Genomic DNA, 15412 nt, shown 5'->3' on the forward strand with positions numbered 1-15412 from the left:
TGTGTGTGTGTGTGTGTGTGTGTGTGTGTATGCGTGCGTGCGTGCGTGCGTGATTGTGTGCGCGCGTGAGTGCGTGAGAATGTACTGGTATCCCTCTCTCAATCTCACGCTCTGTGTGTGTGTGTGTGCCATTTAAGGACATGAGAGCACCGAGGTTTAACTTTCATTTGAATTTGATCTCCCTCCTGGTTCTCTGCTTTCCTGTTAGTCTGGCATATTTGCAGCTCCACTCATCACTGATCAGACAGCTGATGTATCACTCCCCAATCTCAAAGATAGAACAACCAGACGTATGCAACTGAGCTCCAATTGTGTGCTTGTGTCTGTTTCTGACAGTATCCCGTCATATATGTGCACATCGCCCCTTCAGCCCATCATCCCGTCTCAAATCAATGCCTGTTCAGACAGACCGACAGACTGGCAGAGGGTAATACATTTCCTTAAACATGATTACATTAACAGAACTAATCTATTCAACAAGGCATCACATCCGGATTTAGCCACAATAGCCGCCTGGGTACTTTCTGCCCCTTCTCTGGTCAATGTTAGTGCGCTTTGTAGGGAATAGGGTGCCATTTGGGACTTAGCCTGACTGATTCTCTACAATAATGGATTTGATAAAAGTAGCCTACGGAATGACATCATTGATTGCTAATGATCTTCTTCATCAATATGCTAAAACAATGTATAAGGGAAATGGTTCCAGGTTGTGTCATGGCAGTTCTCGTCTCACTATTAAATCATCTGAGTGGACACGTTGTGGTGCTTGGATAATACCACACTGATTCTAATTTAGACTGGTGGCTGACTACGTTAGACCTTCGGTACATTGATAACAGCCACAGTCTCCCCAGTCCCAATCTCATCTCCTTTACACACCCGTGCTACTTTAGACACAATGTTTAATACTCAACTGGCTACTTTGATTCACATGTAAATTATATGCTCCTGATTATACTTAGAAATCTGCCCAAATGACTGAGAGGGAAAGTGGATATACAGTATGGTATGGGAAGGGAAAATTGTAGGCTAAGCAATGTCTTCTACATAAGCTTTGCGAGAATGTCTTCAATCAACATATTCCACATGCTGAAACAGAAATCTAGAATATGTGTCAACAACATTAGTCTATTTGGGAGGGATCGGTGTGGGCTTTTAAGGTATGAAACATTTTAAAAGTCAATACAGCATTTCATTTTGTGATTTGATTTGTTATGATATTAAATAAATGTCACATTCCTATAAACCATGTTAAATTGTGTGAGACCAATTGCTTGATATGGTCAACGAAATATGCCATCCCATTGACTAATGACTGATGAGTGTAGGGAGCTCATCAATCAGAAACCAACCAGTAGACCTACACATATGCCCTTTTATGGTCACAGATAAATTCATAAAACATTTACCATTGTGCCTCTTTGGTGTTTATAACATTGGATTCCCTTGGTCTCATTCCTTCCATATCAGCCAGTATTATGAACAGAGTAGGTGGAAAGCAAAGTTCACTGCCATCTGCTCAGCACAAGCTGTACAACGGAATATGAAGGCGCAATTTATTTATGTAAAATCGCAAAATTTAACAATGATCAATGACTGTTGATTGGCAGGCTATTCTAGTACATTTTTTAAACCTAATTTTAATTTTAAGATTGTGACAGTCACGTTAAAAGAAGTGAATGAATCCAAATAGGAATCAAATAAAAGCAACAACATAATTGAAAGCTCTTACCTTGCTAAAAATGGGTTGAAAGATTACAATTCTGTAAAGGGTCCAATAGTGATGTATTTCAGAAGAGCCCGGTGGTGCAGCCTATGCAGACAGAAAGCTTATTCTGAGACTGACTTCCATCGTCCGTGATTCTATTTAACTCAACCAAATGTACATTTACAATATTTTTCAACCGGAAAAGGAATATCCACTCGAAAATCAAATAATAATAAAATCAATCAAGTGCGACAATTGCCATTGTTGATTTCATTGCAGCTATGAAAGCAAATTTTTATGACCGACGCGTGCTTTACGTTTCTGCGGTGATAACGCGCCAGTCTGTTCGCGGTTAACGCTGTGACACTTCACCAACCGATAATCCAAGTGCATCTAACTGCCTCCCGTTTCGCGGAGTTCCTCCTAGGATTGTGACTGCCTGGTGGGTTTCAGCACTTTGTTAAAGACTCACAGTGGCGAGGCGCGAGCATCTCAGCGTGTGCTTTCTTCTGACTGGCGCTTTTGGCACAAGTGATGGACTCTTAAAAAGGACATTCAACGCTCAGGTTACAATATGCGATGGTGCTGGGTGACTGTCCCGGGTGAGGTAATGTACATGCAACCCAATTGAAATTAAGACTCCCACCGGTTGATTATTGCTGTCGTTATCATTTTTCTCCTCAATGGATATTGATTCATTAAGAAAATGTCGAACATGAACTAACTCATTTTTTTTTAAATGATATAATTCTCTTTTCGTTTGTGAGGTGAGGAGTTTGTGATTTCATATATTAAAATTGAAATGTTTTTTTTTCCTTTTACAAAAAAGTGTCTTATGTGTGGGGTGGAGATTGAGTCGGGTTCCACTGAAAACCAAGCACAAGCCCCATAGAATCCTTAAAAGACAATGGCAAAAAGGAGGGCAGCAGAAACCAACATCACCTTCCCCATCATCATCAGAACTGTCATTGTCCTGGTAATCTTTATCAACATCATCACCATTGTCACCACCTTTTTATTCTTCCTCCTCCTGCACTTCCTCCTCCTCATCATTCGCTAAATCAGAAGCCCCAGTTCAAGACATTTGGAAGAACATTTTGTTTTTCTCTGTTCTTTTTTTATTTTCTATACCCACCTCATAAGTGCACTTCCAGGTGTTTGACTGACGTCAATGTCATTACAGCTTTAGCATTTATCTGTCTGTATTCTACACACACTCACGCACGCACACACACACACACACACAGACACATACACATACAGAGAGGGGGTAATGGGGGCGTGAAGCTGCATATTTATGACATATTATTAGACTGAAATGCATGATGGTCTTGTTATCTCTAAGTCTCAAACAGCAGGGGAAAACAATGCTGAGAAGATAGACATTTAATTCACTGGGGAGAACGGGGCGGATCTTTCCATATATGTTTTTTCTTCTTCCAACTTTGAAAATAACTTTGCAGTTTCCGTCTTTTTTCTACATGCATATGCAGGGCCTAAAAAATGTTAGGTCTGGGAATGTACCGTTCGCCAAGCCTCAGCCACGCCCTTCACCTGTTCCCCATTTTGATTCAGAAAAATCCATGCAAGAAGGGTGCAAGTGGACACTTTGGGGAGAACGGTGGAGAATCGGATGCAACTCATGCAATAACATGACTTTTAGGTACTACCTTTTTTTATTGGTACTACCTATGAGGAGAATCAGTGCCAAGTAATGACTTGTAATGACTTGCAAACATAGAGTTAAATACTGTAGACATTATCTACCTCTATGCTTGCAACCTCCACATCCTATCTATCCAATTAGTAGTAGGCCTACATAATGCAAAATACCTACTGTCATTATATGAGGATAAGCTCCTACATGTGCCCACAACTCATTGAAGATGCCCTCCACCGTTGTTCACCACCACTCTCTTCCAGCCACATCTGGAACGCGGGACACTAACACGTATAAGACATCTTGCTATTCCCTCAGACGAACCATCAAACAGGCAAAGCATCAATAGAGGACTAAGATTGAGTCCTACTACACTGGGTCAGAAGCTCATCGGATGTAGCAGGGCTTGCAAACTATTACGGACTACAAAGGGAAACACAGCCGCGAGCTGCCCAGTGACACGAGCCTGCTAGATGGGCTAAATGTCTTTTATGCTTGCTTCGAGACAAGCAACACTGAAGCACGCATGAGAGCACCAGCTGTTCCGGATGACTGTGTGATAACGCTCTCCGTAGCCAATGTGAACAAGACCTTTAAACAGGTCAACATTCACAAGGGTATTCGTGGACTAACTAGCAAGTGTCTTCACTGACATTTTCAACCTCTCCCTGACCGAGTCTGTAATACCTACATGTTTTAAGCAGACCACGTAGCACTCACGTCGGTAGCCATGAAATGCTTTGAAAATCACATCAAGGATAAAATGCAGGATAAAAAGCACCCAGGAATGGTTCAAGACAAAACACTGGACTGTTCTGAAGTGGCCAGCAATGAGTCCAGATCTAAATCCCATTGAAAACATGTGGAAAGATCTGAAAACAGCAGTTAGGAAAAGGCACCCTTCTAATCTGGGAGAACTGGAGCAGTTTGACCAAGAGGAGGGGCCAAACTGCCAGTACAGAGGTGCAGGAAGCTTTGCAGTTACTTTGACCAAAGGCTGTGCTACCAAATATTAAGTCTTGGGTGTCAATAACGCTGTCGATGGCATTTCTGTTAATTTTCTGATTCAAATGGAAATACTGTATTAAGTTCTGAATGAAAAACAAAGGCTCTGTAATGTTAACAGTGAAATAAAGAATTTTGGAGACCAAATAATTGTCAACTTATTTTTAGGGAAAATTGTGAGTTACTTGAAAAAAGTGCAGGGTTGCCAATATTTTTGGCCACGACTGTATGTGAGGAGTGTTTGTTCACATCTCCATGAGATCATTAGATTAACCTTTATAGGTGCATATCAAATTAAACTGCCATCTCCTAGTGATGCTTTAATACACACTTTAATACACACTGTGCATCAGCGATGCCACAATGTTCATCTAAGGTAGAGAGAAGAAACTCCTGGGATGTGTTTGAAATGGCACTCTATTATCTTCACACTGTAGTGCCTTACATTTGACAAGAGCCTTCATTGCTCTGGTCAAATGTAGCGCACTATGTAGGGATTGGGAATAGGGTCCCATTTCAGACACAGCCTTGGTAATAATAACCATACTACACAGGGGCCTTCTCGCCAGCTTCGCAGCTTCTCTCCCCTAGTTCATCTGTCCATTAGAGACCAGTGAGCGTTGGGGTTTTAAAAGGGCAATTACACCTGGATGAAGGTTTTGACATAGCGTAAAACACTGAGACAAGCTGTCCTCACTTGACCCTTCATCAGGCAGAATCCTCTCAGAAAGCCAAAGTGGCGGTTTCAACTAGTTACCACAGTCACAAAGTCAAAATGAGCTATATTGTAGAAATTAATGAAAACATAAATGAGTATTTTGTTCTTAATTTAAGGTTAGGGTTAGGCATAAGGTTAGCAGTGTGGTTCAGCTGCCCACTGGTTTCCATGTTTTATTAGATATGAGGCAGCCACAGTGACCTTCACAAGCAAGGAAGAGATCTTTAGCCAGCTTAAGCCCATCATGGCCATTGTTTGAGCCAGGTAAGGAGGAAATGGAACCACCTGTTTCACGAGGAGATGCTACATTTTAGGCTCTGGAGGGGAAAATAAAGGCACGTAATGGCGGCTGGTGACAGATAATGTCACGGGCATCCATTGTCTGGATCCACAGAGAGGATCCCTCTGGTAAAATCTGGAGACTTCCTCCAACTCCTTCAATTAGCCTATTTGGTCACAAATTGATAGGTCCTTAATTCTGGAATGGCTAAAAAATGGCGGATGCCCACACAGATTCAAACCTCCCAAATGTATTTATCAAAGTCACAATCTTAAGACCTGCAGGTCTACTCACAGTGGGTGGGGTAAGATGCTGTTACAGACATCACATGTCACTGTCATATGAGAAATTAAGCTTTCTTCCAAGAACTTAAAAAAAAAAAAACACAGAGTTCAATCCCATCAGCTGGAGAAGACCTTTACGGTCAAAATTTGGTCTGATTTATTGTGTGTAGGCAAAACTTTGGGACACATTCTATTTACTGTAGACCCACTACAACTCAACTCCAGAAACTGTTGTGCTAGAAGCATATGCACTCAGTTTCCCCTGGTGCCAGGCCAGCATTTTGTGACCATTCCTCTGAGCTTTGCTCCATTGGCAGAATAACGTTTTGTTTGATTTACGGAGGTAATCACAGAAGAAGGATGGTTCCACGCCTCACATCTGCATACGCCTTGCTTATTCAGGGGGTTCTAAGTTCAGCTCTCAGGAGGTGGAGCGCTCTACAGTAGCCTCCATCCACAAACCTAACAAAAAATATGACTTTATTAAGACACACAAATACAATAGCGACAATGTGTTTACCTGCCAAGTCTGCTGAGAACGGATGACATTTATTTTTGATATAAAGTTATTAACCTTTGGAGGCTGCCGCGTGGAGTGCACAGATTGAAATCTTTCTTCACTTTACTTTGTGAATGTGTTGTAAAATACATCAGGTTAAATAAATGTGTGGCTGTGTGTCTGTATTCAGGGGATTCATTTGAGTAATTTGTAATCTTCCATACTTTGATTGAAAATGACTCTGGCACGCGTGCAGCGTGCAGGCTACAGTGGTGGAACTACTTTATCTCCATTGAGAGTCATAGAATGTGTGCCATCAAGGATGTTTCTGTTTACAGACTGAAGGTATTGCTTCAGCCTCAACATAAAACAAAGGTCTGTGAATAAACACAGATGATTTTAAATCAAATATTCACTCTCAAACCCAGGATTCCGTGAATGCAGAGTTCACTGTTTAACTTTTTTCATAGGGATTCAGATGAAATTATAGAGCCTTTGATTACATCCTTTGAATACTAAAATCACATTCGAGCTCTTATTTTGTGCATGTAGAACTTAAGATACCAAGCTTTATGGACGTGTATGTTAAACAACCAGTTATACACTGAGTGTACAAAACATTATGAACACCTGCTATTTTCATGACATAGACAGACCAGGTGAAAGCTATGATCCCTTATTGACGTCAATTGTTAAATCCACTTCAATCCGTGTAGAAGAAGGAGAGAAGACAGGTTATTAAATAAAGATTTTTAAGACAATTGAGACATGGATTATGTACGTGTGCCATTCAGCGGGTGAATGGGCAAGACAAAAGATTTAAGTGCCTTTGAACAGGGTATGGTAGCAGGTGCCAGGCGCACCGGTTTGTGTCAAGAACTGCAACACTGCTGGGTTTTTCATGCTCAACAGTTTCCCGTGTGAATCAAGAATGGTCCACCACCCAAAGGACATCCAGCCAACTTGACAGAACTGTGGGAAGAATTTGGGGTCGTATGCTTTAAAGCAATGCCCATTACAACGTCTACAGCAGAGCAGTGGTGTAGTGGAGTGTAAACGCAAGTAAACGTTTCCACAGCTTTTAAAATAAAAATTGCTTGACAGTTTACCCACCTTTTGCAGAAAACTGCATTGAAAGTATAGGGAGTGTAACTTTTTCATCACAACTACTTTTTTCACCACTGCATCACTCCAGCAGAGGTACACAGTACAGTTGATCTATGTTTCCATAACATGGCCACGTGACAGAGAATGTAGGCGGCGAGACAGATCAATAGGGAGTGTCAGCCAGGCCAGCCTAGCCCAGCCTAGCCTCGGACCAGACCAGAGAGATCAATTCAGGCAGGGGTGAGAGAGAGAGAGAGAGACACTCCTCTTAATCCCCCACTGGATGATGGACTCTGGGGAAAGTGTGATACCATGTGTTGGTACGGAAACAGCCAGGCTCCAGAGCACTCAGTCAGAAGATGTTTGGTTTAGGTTGCGTCAGAAGATGTTTGGTTTAGGTTGCATCCCAAATAGCACCCTATTCCCTTTGTAGTGCCCTACTTTTAACCAGGGCTGATAGGGCTCTGGTCAAAAGTAGTGCACTATGTAGGGAATAGGGTGCCATTTAACACGTACAGACACTGACACCAAACATTTCCAGCTGGTGGGCAAAGGTCAGAAAATGTACTTCTATCATAGGAGGATTTAATTAGATTATTTATTATATCAGTCGCCTCAACATGACCAAACTTCTTGATTCCCTTTTGATGGATATTTCAGAGGTATGTATGAGTGAAATGCCTGATGAAGGGATGAAAGAAAGAAGAGGGGTGCTGCTGCTTACTCATTTACAGCAGTTAATATGGGTGGAAGGTGAAGTCTGTAAAACGTTGCCTTGGATCCCCACCCAGTGGCTGTTAAGGATCCAGGCCCTGCTGCCAAGATATCAGGTCATGCTCAATGAAGGTCCTAACGGACCTAGGACCAAATCCATCCACAGATAGAGTAGTTAGAAGTAATAGACTCTGGTATAACTCTGTTAATAGACTATGTTAATTATGGATACTAATATACTAGGAACACAGTCTACATGGAGCTACTGGGCGGTTTACTTTCTCAAGCATACACTGTGTGTCCCAAATGGCACCATATACCCTATATAGTGCACTACTTTTGAGAAGAGTCCTATGGGTCTTGGTCAAAAGTAGTGCACTATACAGGGAATAGGGTGCCATTTGCGATGCACGTCCTTTTGGTTTGCCAAGGGCAGCTGCAACAGGTATAATTCTGCCACCAGGAGGCGCCTAAAGTTCTGTAACCTAAGTCCCCAAGTCATCCTCAAACTTGGGTAATCTTTTAGCTTCCAGCACATTCAATTATATTATTTATAGAACACATGATTAATTGGTATACATGCAATCACGTTTATGAAAAATACTAATGTTTTGTTATTTAAATGTTTATAGAATGACAAGTAATATTATGGCAACTGAAAATTGCTAACAACAGGCTTGGCTTATACAGTACGTAAGGTATAGAGCTAAAGGGTCTGAGAACTCATGAAATGGACTGATTAGCACATGGAGCTCATGGTTCTGTATATAAAAGTAATTTAATTAAAACAGTGAATTAATTACTAGTAAATTGCCCTACCTAATGTCCTGTGACTAGTACAGTGGCCTCAAGTACTCTTATGTCAGTCAAATCTCTCATAATCAGCACCATTCAAAATGAATAGGTTCCATTTCAGACGGTTTGTCTGTAATAGAAAATAAACCACCAAGTCTATTACAGAGATGGACAGCTTTTAATGGCTTTTGCTGGAGATTTTATCTCATAACAAAGCGACAAAAAACAGGGATACATTTTCTATGTGATTAAACTTAACAAGCTTGTCTGAAATGCGTCTTATTTTTTTTTTACAAAAGCAAGGAGTGCAAACTTCAAAGTAGCAATTTGCATACAGAAAAACTATGCGAACATTTTAATTCCTTCTAAATCCTTTTTAATGCTTATTACGTTTCTGGTCCATGGTTTACTATTGGATTTTCTGAGTTGTGTCACTGTCCGCCTCCTTCCCAACGCTAGCATCCTGTGACCCCATCTAAGGACAGGGAGATAGATTGATAGGCCTACTTATGACATCCTTTCTGATACCACATCCTCAGCAATGGATGGTTTACCCTGGAGTCCTAATAGAGAACCAGCCCGACAGGTTTTATACTATTTATATCCCAACTGAATGGGCTAGCAGTTTACCTTTGATGACTTCCATCATTATTTATTGTCGCAGAATCAGTGCCGCAACTATTATTTTTTGGAATGGTTGAATCATGTGGTTGAACAATGCTACATTGCTTCTGAGTGGTGCACTGCATCTCAGTGCTAAGAGGCACTGAGGCTGAATCACATCCGGCCGTGATTGGGAGTCCCATAGGGCGGCGCACAATTGGTCCAGGTTTAGCTTGGGTAGGCCGTCATTATAAATAAGAATTGGTTCTTAACAGACTTGCCTAGATAAATAAAAATAAATAGAAAAATGTGAAAAAGCACAGGATGACAAAAAAAGGCTCCTAGGTGTATTTTTAGGAGACAACACCACAACACCACTTGGTCTGAAATTGGTGCCGGTACTCATTTTGTGTGCCGGTAGTGTTTATACTGTATTTAGGTGCAGGAACTCTGCAATAGTTTTAAGCCAATATTTTTAAGCCAATATTCTATTGGAAGCTGTAGACATTTTGAGGTGCCGGTACTCAGTTCTGGTGAGCTCCTGACCAAGTCAAACACTGTGTATACTGATTATGCTGCCAAAACTAATATTTTCAGATACAATCAAATGCATGAGAGTTAACAGAACAGGTTATTACTTTTCTATTCTGAGTTTGTTTCAAAACAAAACTTTCAAGTTAGGGTTCATGTCAAAACAACGAAATAAATCTGAATTGTCATGTAATTGTATAATGGATGGGAATGTACCTGCAGGTGTGTCAGTATGTATCACATATTACATTGATGTGTTGACTTTGTGACCAGCCATAAACCCTGCATATTTCTACAATTTCTCTTCTTAAAATGTGATTTTAAACCGAACCCTAACCACACTGCTAACTGTATGATATGTATGATCACTGTATGATAATAGCCTATTTTTGACCTTGTGGCTGTGCTATCACGTGGAGCATACGTGACCAAAGAATATCCAGAGGAAAATAATTATTTTAATTTAACTAGGCAAGTCAGTTAAGAACAAATACAAAATAAGTATCGATACACATTCAGTTCTTATTCCTGCTTAATAACAGGACTATCCAGACAAGGAAAAGTTGAGTTTTAAAAAAAAATTATCCAAAATATGCCATTGTGTGAAAACTTCATATAATGCTAACCAAAGGTTTTTGTTGAAATATACTATGTTAAAAACACAAAATACTAAAAATACATTCATTATTTTGCTAACAAAAATTAAATGCTATATTGTATGATAGTTGCTATGGTAAATGTATTCTACAATACACCATCTTGAGAAAGATACACAGCAAAAATACTGCTGGTGTAGGTTGATTCCCATTTGGGTGGTTGGTTCGCTATTTTCAACAGTGCATCACAGTTAACATCTATAGAAAAGGCAGTGCAAGTAGCTAGTTACTTCTAGTGCAGTAAAAAACAAACATACAAATCAACATTTCAATGTATGTTCATTTACAGTCAATTCATGTGTCTCTTTGAATAAAAATCTCTGAATCAAATTGTTGACCATTTAATACCGTTATTAGACTTTATTCTAATGCGTTTTTTGGTGGTTGTTCTCTTCAAGCCTGTTCTTCTGGGTTTCCATGGTTTCCCAGCTGAAACAAAGAAAATGACATATCGTCATATAGGTTATTCTTCAGTTGTACAACTGACTATGTATCCCCCTTTCACTTTCCCTTACTATGTCACAGTAAGGTGCAGAACGATCGGTTTGCCTGCTGGGGGGGCAGGGAGAGCCTCAGCTCGACTAAAACCATCTAAAACTATTGAAAACTGTGTGCAAATTAACCTAAACTACACATACTTGTCAGTTATAGCATAATCATGTATTATATTACACAAATATCCAATTAATGTGGCCAAAATTGAGAGATTGAGGCGTAATCCATCTATTTTGGGGCACTGTACTGCATTGAAAGCTTGATGTGCTTGATCCCGTTAGAAATAAAGCCTGTTCCTTAAAACCTGATCCACATACTGCACCACTACTACAACTCATCTTCCTGGACGTGTGAGCGGTTCATCTTTTCAGTATCCCCAGTCACATCATGACCACAGCTACATGTAACTTCTACCCGTCTATAATCTGCCACATTTAAATGATTACGTCTGTGCATGAGTACGTGTGTCATGGCCATTATTATACCTTTAGCACAGACGTCCATGCAGCTTTGCCTGGATATAAAGTTGTTGCTGCTTCCTCCACAGCCTGAATAGATGAACTGCTCACACATCCTGGAAGCTGAGTTGTAGTAATAGCGCAGTATAGACGCAGCACAGCCTCCTTTATCCAGGGGATCCAGGCAGAGCACAGGAGTAGCTGTCAATCACACAAAACAACTATAAGAACTCTCAAAGAGAAGGCTACTCTTCAGCTAACATTATCTCGTTTCTGGTGTCTTAATTACATTAGTAGATGTAAAATTGAGCGAGGGCACTGGATGTAATCATATCGGAATAATGGAGTCTAAAGAAAGGACAATGAGTACTCTGTAAATGTAGTCTACTCTTCAGCTAGCATTGTCTGATTTTAGACCAAGAGGATCATCTCTGGCTTCTGAACATGAACAGACACACAACTGAGAGAAGGCTGTATAGAGGGCCATTTGGAATCATTTCAGGGCAATTTTTGCAGGAAAATTAAGGCACTCGCAAACTGTGAGGCCCTTGAGTATCGTATTGATAGAGCAGGCTGTTAGACAGGGTTGGTATTTTTGTACTGCTGTTCCTTCTATCTTGCTTAATTTCCTGATTACTTACAGATGTATGATCTTAATTTGAGCCAGCAGGAAACAAATCCTACAGCAACAGGAAATGTGAATGATTGTGTAGATTATAATTCAAGATGCAATATGTAACTTTTTGGGCGACCCAACTGAATTCACATAGAAATGTTAGTTATAAATCTGTCATTCTCATTGAAAGTCCAAGAACCGGTAGATCTGTTTTATGCGCGCTAATTCTATGCTCCTTAAGTTACATTTTTGCATATTTTACTTTCGGTTTTGTGCACCAGCTTCAAACAGCTTAAAATACAACATTTTGGGTTATGGAAAATATATTTCACAGTGCTTTAGATGGTACAGTTCTCTACACTATAATTTCTTATTTTGTCACATATCCTGAAATTAGGCAATCTATCTGAATTTTAGCAACCAGGAAATGGTGGAGCGATTTCTGCATAGTGCACCTTTAATGGAAATGTTTGTAGGGGTTGATGCATTTCATAAGGGAAAATCAAGTCTGACATTTTAAAGTGGGAATTACAAACTTCAGAAGCCTTTTTAAATGTCAAATACACTACACGTTTAAAATGTCCTGCATTGCAGGAAAGTTATCCTACAACAGTGTGATCAAATTAAGATCCTACATCTGTAAATATCAACTATTACACATCCTCATGGTTAGGGTCTGACGAGGATGTGGGTGTTTACAATCAAATTCCCCGGACGATTTCATGAAAGAGGTTCCTCTAATCTTGTTTCTACATACTTCTTCATGTAATTCTTGTGAGCAAAGTTAAATATGTTTCCTCAAAATTAATACAAAGTTAACAACACAACAGAGTGAGCACAGTAGAACACAGTAGAATATGGTTATAACAAGCCTTGTTCATGTGGAATGAGCCTATGTGCTCAACACTGATGTGTTAATGTGGAATTGTTTTCCCTATTGTGCAGTACAGCTGATAGAAAACAGCCTGACTGTTGACTTTGACCATTCTCCACATACTTTTGTGTGGTCTACAGTACTCCATGCAAGACATCTGGTTCTGGAAGCGGTTCTCGTTGCCCTGACAGCCACCGTAGACAAACTGCTCACACTGCATGGTGGTCATGTTGAAGAAGTAGCGCCAGTGCATGGCACGGCAGGGGCCCTCCTCCTTCTGGAACCTGCAGATCTGGGGGATCTCTGGTGGGTGTAGAAGGTGCAAAGACACACATTCGTATAAGAACTATTGAAAAATGAAACATGTCACGGTGTATTGCCATTTACCCTAAATAAGTTGATGTGTCCATTTCAAATCTTTAGTACTTTAATAGGTCAGATTTCCACAAACATCATGATTTCAGTGGTTACAATAGTTTTGATGGCATATTAAATAAATAAATACATTATTATAAACAGCAAACTTTTCAATGCAAAGGAAAATTACTGCAATTACTAAACAAATAGAGTCTTTCATTAAAATGCAAATAAACTTACTTGGTATCCTAAAACATGCTTTCTTACATTCCATAAAACTCATGAAGTTGTTGCCATTCCCTTGGCAGCCTCCATAGCTGAACACCTCACATTGTTGAGTGATAGTATTGTAGTAGTAACGCTGGCTATCTCCTCTGCAAGGCCCCTCCTCTACTGGAAGAAGACACACCTCTGGAATGAGAAGAAACACACAACATCAACACTATTGCTGGCTATGTAATTAGGGGCTCTATTCAATCTGTATCGCTGAAGCGTTACAGATAACATGCTTGACATGTAAAAGTAAATTCCAGTTAAATCGGTAGCGTTAACCATAATGAGGGAACATTGCCTTTAACTGTCAATCAAACTGTAACGCTGAAATCCCACGATACGGGTTGAATTATTCCCCTAGGTAAAGATATCTCTGCTGAAGTACAGATTCATGTCAACAACAACTTTATCACTACTAGAAAGGCTTGAGCCAACGCCCATTATATTGATTATCATGGGGTTGAACGGTATTCTGGTGCTTTGAGACCTCTCATAACGAATACAATCAACAGTCACGGTAATCAAATGTTTCTTTACCTTGTTTCGGTGACAACGCAAAAACGTAACAAAGGGAGCATGAAAATATCAGAAAAATCAATGAACTGAACTCCATTGTTGTAGATCGGTTCTAAATTCAACTACCCTTCTAATTTTACGCACGAGATGAGCAGCCATTTATACTATTGTAAAGGTTTTCCCAAGGGGCCGGAGGGGCGGGCTATAGCTGATGACTCATTTGTCATTTTCATAAAAATTCGTAGTAGGTCTTAAAACGACCTGATTAATGTGATGATTTGAATCACAGACAATGTCACATTGATAGACAGCTACATTATTTATGCAAGACGCCCATCTTGGATAATAGCTATGGTCTACTCATTGCTGTGGAAATACACCAGAATAGATGTAGGCTAGTCTGGGAACGAAACTACTATGCTAGTGATGATTAATAAATCATCGGTATCATGAGAATAATGAGTTGTTAACAGGTTTATGACCATATGTGTCATGTTGTGGACTGCTGTCTTCAGAGTAGTTCAATTACATGATAATGGTGTCTCTATACATTCCAAAATCCCGCATTCTCCACATAAGAGATGTTTCCAACATATGTACTTGTTGAGGATAAAAGGCTGTGCATGATTACGAAGTGCACATAAACATAACTTTTGCGGTTAAATTCACGTATCGGATAAAAATGTCAATACAAATGTGTTTCCATTCCATTTTCTACTCTACTGATGGTTTTGTCACACAAAAATGTTGTTACATAGAGAATGTGCCCTCTCTGGTATAAACACGTGTGCTCTAGCCGACAACTAGCAACTACAGTGACGGTATAGCCTATTACTACATGATGAGATTATTATGGACAAAATAGCGAGATTATTTTTATTTGTCAAACAGCAAAACATCGATCATCATGTCACCAGAATAAGATCCTTGATATTTATTGGAAATGAGCATTAAACTCATCACCATCCACTTTTAACACCTTGTGAAATTCATAATATATTTAATCTGTAGCCAATAAACGACATGCTTTCCCGCCTTGTAGTGGGAGGACCACACAACATGTCATCACATTACTCCAAGTTTATTTCTATATGATGGTTATTATATCAATATTTGTGCATAAAAGCATTTCCACCGCAATTTCTTACATGATACATTTTACTGACACAAAAAGATCCCAACTTTTGTAGCATATTTTGTGTTGTCACATTTATAAAGTTTACCGACAAATTGCCTCTTTCCATCAGGCCTGTCATGATATTT

The 15412-nt window shown here is 39.8% G+C and overlaps 1 protein-coding gene across 1 annotated transcript; it reads right to left on the bottom strand.

Moving 5' to 3' along the window:
- Window positions 1–10342: 10342 nt before the first annotated feature.
- LOC109903385 (tissue factor pathway inhibitor 2-like) lies at window positions 10343–14443 on the bottom strand. Its single transcript, XM_020500056.2, has 5 exons — window positions 14171–14443; window positions 13601–13771; window positions 13127–13306; window positions 11541–11714; window positions 10343–10989 (listed from the first exon to the last, which is right to left on the bottom strand). The coding sequence occupies exons 1-5, from the start codon at window positions 14244–14246 to the stop codon at window positions 10886–10888; spliced, it is 705 nt and encodes a 234-aa protein (XP_020355645.1). The 5' UTR covers window positions 14247–14443; the 3' UTR covers window positions 10343–10885.
- Window positions 14444–15412: the final 969 nt, after the last annotated feature.

The sequence above is a fragment of the Oncorhynchus kisutch genome, linkage group LG14 (genome assembly GCF_002021735.2).
Source record: "Oncorhynchus kisutch isolate 150728-3 linkage group LG14, Okis_V2, whole genome shotgun sequence".
Taxonomy (NCBI): Eukaryota; Metazoa; Chordata; class Actinopteri; order Salmoniformes; family Salmonidae; genus Oncorhynchus; species Oncorhynchus kisutch.